The 3489-nt window shown below is 27.1% G+C and overlaps 1 protein-coding gene across 1 annotated transcript; it reads right to left on the reverse strand.

Annotated features, from left to right (window-relative positions):
• Positions 1-1382: 1382 nt before the first annotated feature.
• LOC119679218 lies at positions 1383-2348 on the reverse strand. Its single transcript, XM_038091440.1, has 2 exons — positions 1623-2348; positions 1383-1565 (listed from the first exon to the last, which is right to left on the reverse strand). Exons 1-2 carry the CDS (start codon positions 2346-2348, stop codon positions 1383-1385), a joined length of 909 nt encoding a protein of 302 aa, XP_037947368.1.
• Positions 2349-3489: the final 1141 nt, after the last annotated feature.

Below are 3489 nucleotides of genomic sequence, written 5' to 3' on the forward strand. Positions count from 1 at the left end.
CTTAACTCGATTCAGAGTTCCGTTATGGAAATTTTTCAAGAAAAAATTAAAAGATATAACTTCAAACGATCTTAGTCGTCAAATAAATATTAAATTTTGTTGACACTGGAACACGTTAAGCAACGGCAATTTGTTCCATTTTATAAAAAAAAAATTTATTTCTCGATTTCGATTTTGAAAAAAATTATTTTAAACGCGTTTTGAACCACACAAAAGAAATATTTTACATCAAATGCGTATAAAATTCATATGAAAAACTTCAAAACTTAATTTATTAACAATTTCACCAGCGATCGAATATAATTTTGGATATTAACACTTCATACGAAGTTTCGTTGCTTTTTCTTTGACTGGCGATACAAATTGAAAGTGCCACTGCGCAGATACAGTCAAGACCAAGTTCAAGGTAAGATTGAGCCATGACTCGCATACGTTATAAGTTTTATACCAAAGTGCTCTGCACAATGGTCTTAGCTTGAAGAAAGAGCGTAGAGGTGCCCCCAACCATAACTCTGATAAGAAGAGTTGCTCACTTCTTGTATGGAAGTTCGATTGAGCAAAAAATGCAGATTCGAGACTCGCTCACAATATTTTGATATTTTGAAGTGTGTTCCACACTTTTAAGTCTTGTAAATATAATTGTAAATTAACTTTAATCAGGGTTTGAATTGCTTGCTGAAAATTAGCAAAAGCAACCATATTTTGACTAATGCATAACTATGGACCAGTCGATTTTTGTCAAACGACTAATTGCTAACGCATTGCATATGAAAATGAAATAAAAATATGCATTAGCAACAGCAAAAAACGTAAACTGGTTTCATTTTGATTGCTTGCTAATAGTCAATTTTACATTTTTGACTATTATGCATTTGGAATATATGCAACTTGCTTGCTTATGCGTTAGTTGCTTGTGTTTTGCTATTAGCAAATGTGTATGGATTTCTTTTTTTGTTTTTGTTTTAAGGGAATGTGTACGCATTATTTCTTTGTCAATTATGATGTGTGCGTACAATTTGTATGCAATTAATATAATTTTATTTGTAATTAGATTATGCCTAAACTTATGTTTATTTTAATTATTAAATTTATGATATATATGATATATATATATATATATAGATAGATATATATATATATATATTAATTATTAACTATTAATTCATATATAAATAAATATATATATATATATAATATATATAAATAATTTTGTATTAAAATTAAAATATAACTTAATATTTAAAACAGTTTAAAAAGTGAAATTTTTTATTTTATTTAAAAAACGTTTTTATAAATTAATGTGTTTAATAAACGACCTACGCCCGGTAAAAAACATAAAAACTTTGTTATCAATTATGATTAAAAATTTTAATTTGATGTTATTATTCTTCTAAATTTAAGTCCCATTCAGGAGGTTGAAACAACGGCATATCATCAATAGCATGGTCCAAAAATTGCGGATTTAGTTTAACCATGAGAATGTTTTCTAAAGTTTCATGATTAAGACGATTTCGTTGATCAGATAATATCAATTTTAGTGACGAAAAAGCACGCTCGATGGTAACCTTAAATGTAAATGACATTAATTTGATTATTCATATTATGCTAAACGAATATTTTACCTGACTTGGTGGAATTGCAAAACATATATTCGCAAGCGCATGTAATTCTGGATCAGCAAACTGTCTTTCCTTCCAAAAGTCCAATACATTTATATCAACACGTTGAAAAGGTAACTTCAAAATTTCAATTTTGGTGTAGACGTCCATGTTGTTATTACTTTGAGCTTCGAAGTGGTTAGAAAGATAATCATTAAGGTACCTATCCTCATATTCGAGAGTATCTTCCATTTGTGTGCAATTTGTGGCTGAATTCTTCTTATCAATCAGGAAACCTGAGTTCAGTGCTGTCAGTCTATTATATAGTCGTTTTAAAAACAGAACAGCTTCGTTTTTTTGCTCTACAGTCAATGTATGGCTAAAGCGTGGGTCCAAATACAAACATGCGTTTAAGCTTTTGTTTGTTAGAAGTTTTACAGTTCTCACTTCTATATTATGCAACAAATTCGTTCCAATTTTATTTACAAGAGAACTTTTATCATCAAAATCATTTACAATTTTTTTGGTTATAAGATTGCACTTCATCCACTGTGCAAAAAAATTTCCATAATGCAGATGTTCTTCTTGAAATTTTATGATTGTTCGTTGTAATGGTTCAAACACAGTAGAATAACTCTTCACAAACTCCCAAAATTCATCGCATAATTCAAAATTCTCATCTAAAGATTTATTTTGTACAGACTCTACGTTGTCCAAAACTTCCTTGGCTGCATAAACTTTTTCTACCATATTATATGTCGATCCCCACCGTGTAGGACAATCGAGTTGTGGTAGAGTCAACTTTTTTAGTTCAAAAATTTCACGATAGCCGTTAGAATTTTTTTTGATGAATTAATAGTTCATAATTAATATATATATATATATCTATCTATATATATATATATATATCATATATATCATAAATTTAATAATTAAAATAAACATAAGTTTAGGCATAATCTAATTACAAATAAAATTATATTAATTGCATACAAATTGTACGCACACATCATAATTGACAAAGAAATAATGCGTACACATTCCCTTAAAACAAAAACAAAAAAAGAAATCCATACACATTTGCTAATAGCAAAACACAAGCAACTAACGCATAAGCAAGCACGTTGCATATATTCCAAATGCATATTAGTCAAAAATGTAAAATTGACTATTAGCAAGCAATCAAAATGAAACCAGTTTACGTTTTTTGCTGTTGCTAATGCATATTCTTATTTCATTTTCATATGCAATGCGTTAGCAATTATGCAAGCAATGCAATTAGCAACAGCAATTCAAACCGACCTTTAATAATTACAAATTTTAAATAAAACAATTTTAGTATTTAATGAATAATAGTAAGCAGTTTTTATTTATGTATTGGATTCATAATTGATTTCGTGTTGCATTTGAAAATATTTATGGTCAAATCAATCCAATAACTGACAATTTGCTTTAATGTATTTGAAGTAAAATTTTAATTTATTTCTTATTTTGGATTATATTGCTAGTATGTTTTTATGTATATATAGTCTTTTTAAGATTTTTATAGCAACTAAATTTTTTCTCCATTTAAATTATATAGAAATTATATTATAACATTTAATTTTATTATAAATATCGAATACCAGATCATAAGATTATATGCAATTAAAGGAGAAAGGTGTAATGGATCCAGATATTGGTATTTCAAGCAAAATGTTAAAAAAAGAATTGTGTATATTTATACATACACCTTATCGTACAATATGTTAATCGATACCTCTAATATAATATAATCATAATCATATAATCCATATGTAAAAAAATAATTGAAGGATTATAAAAGTATTTGCATTCAAAAACTATACAACTTATTTTAATAATAATTTGATGAATTATTATTGCATGTAGG

The sequence above is a fragment of the Teleopsis dalmanni genome, chromosome 1 (assembly GCF_002237135.1).
Source record: "Teleopsis dalmanni isolate 2A chromosome 1, ASM223713v2, whole genome shotgun sequence".
NCBI classification, from domain to species: domain Eukaryota; kingdom Metazoa; phylum Arthropoda; class Insecta; order Diptera; family Diopsidae; genus Teleopsis; species Teleopsis dalmanni.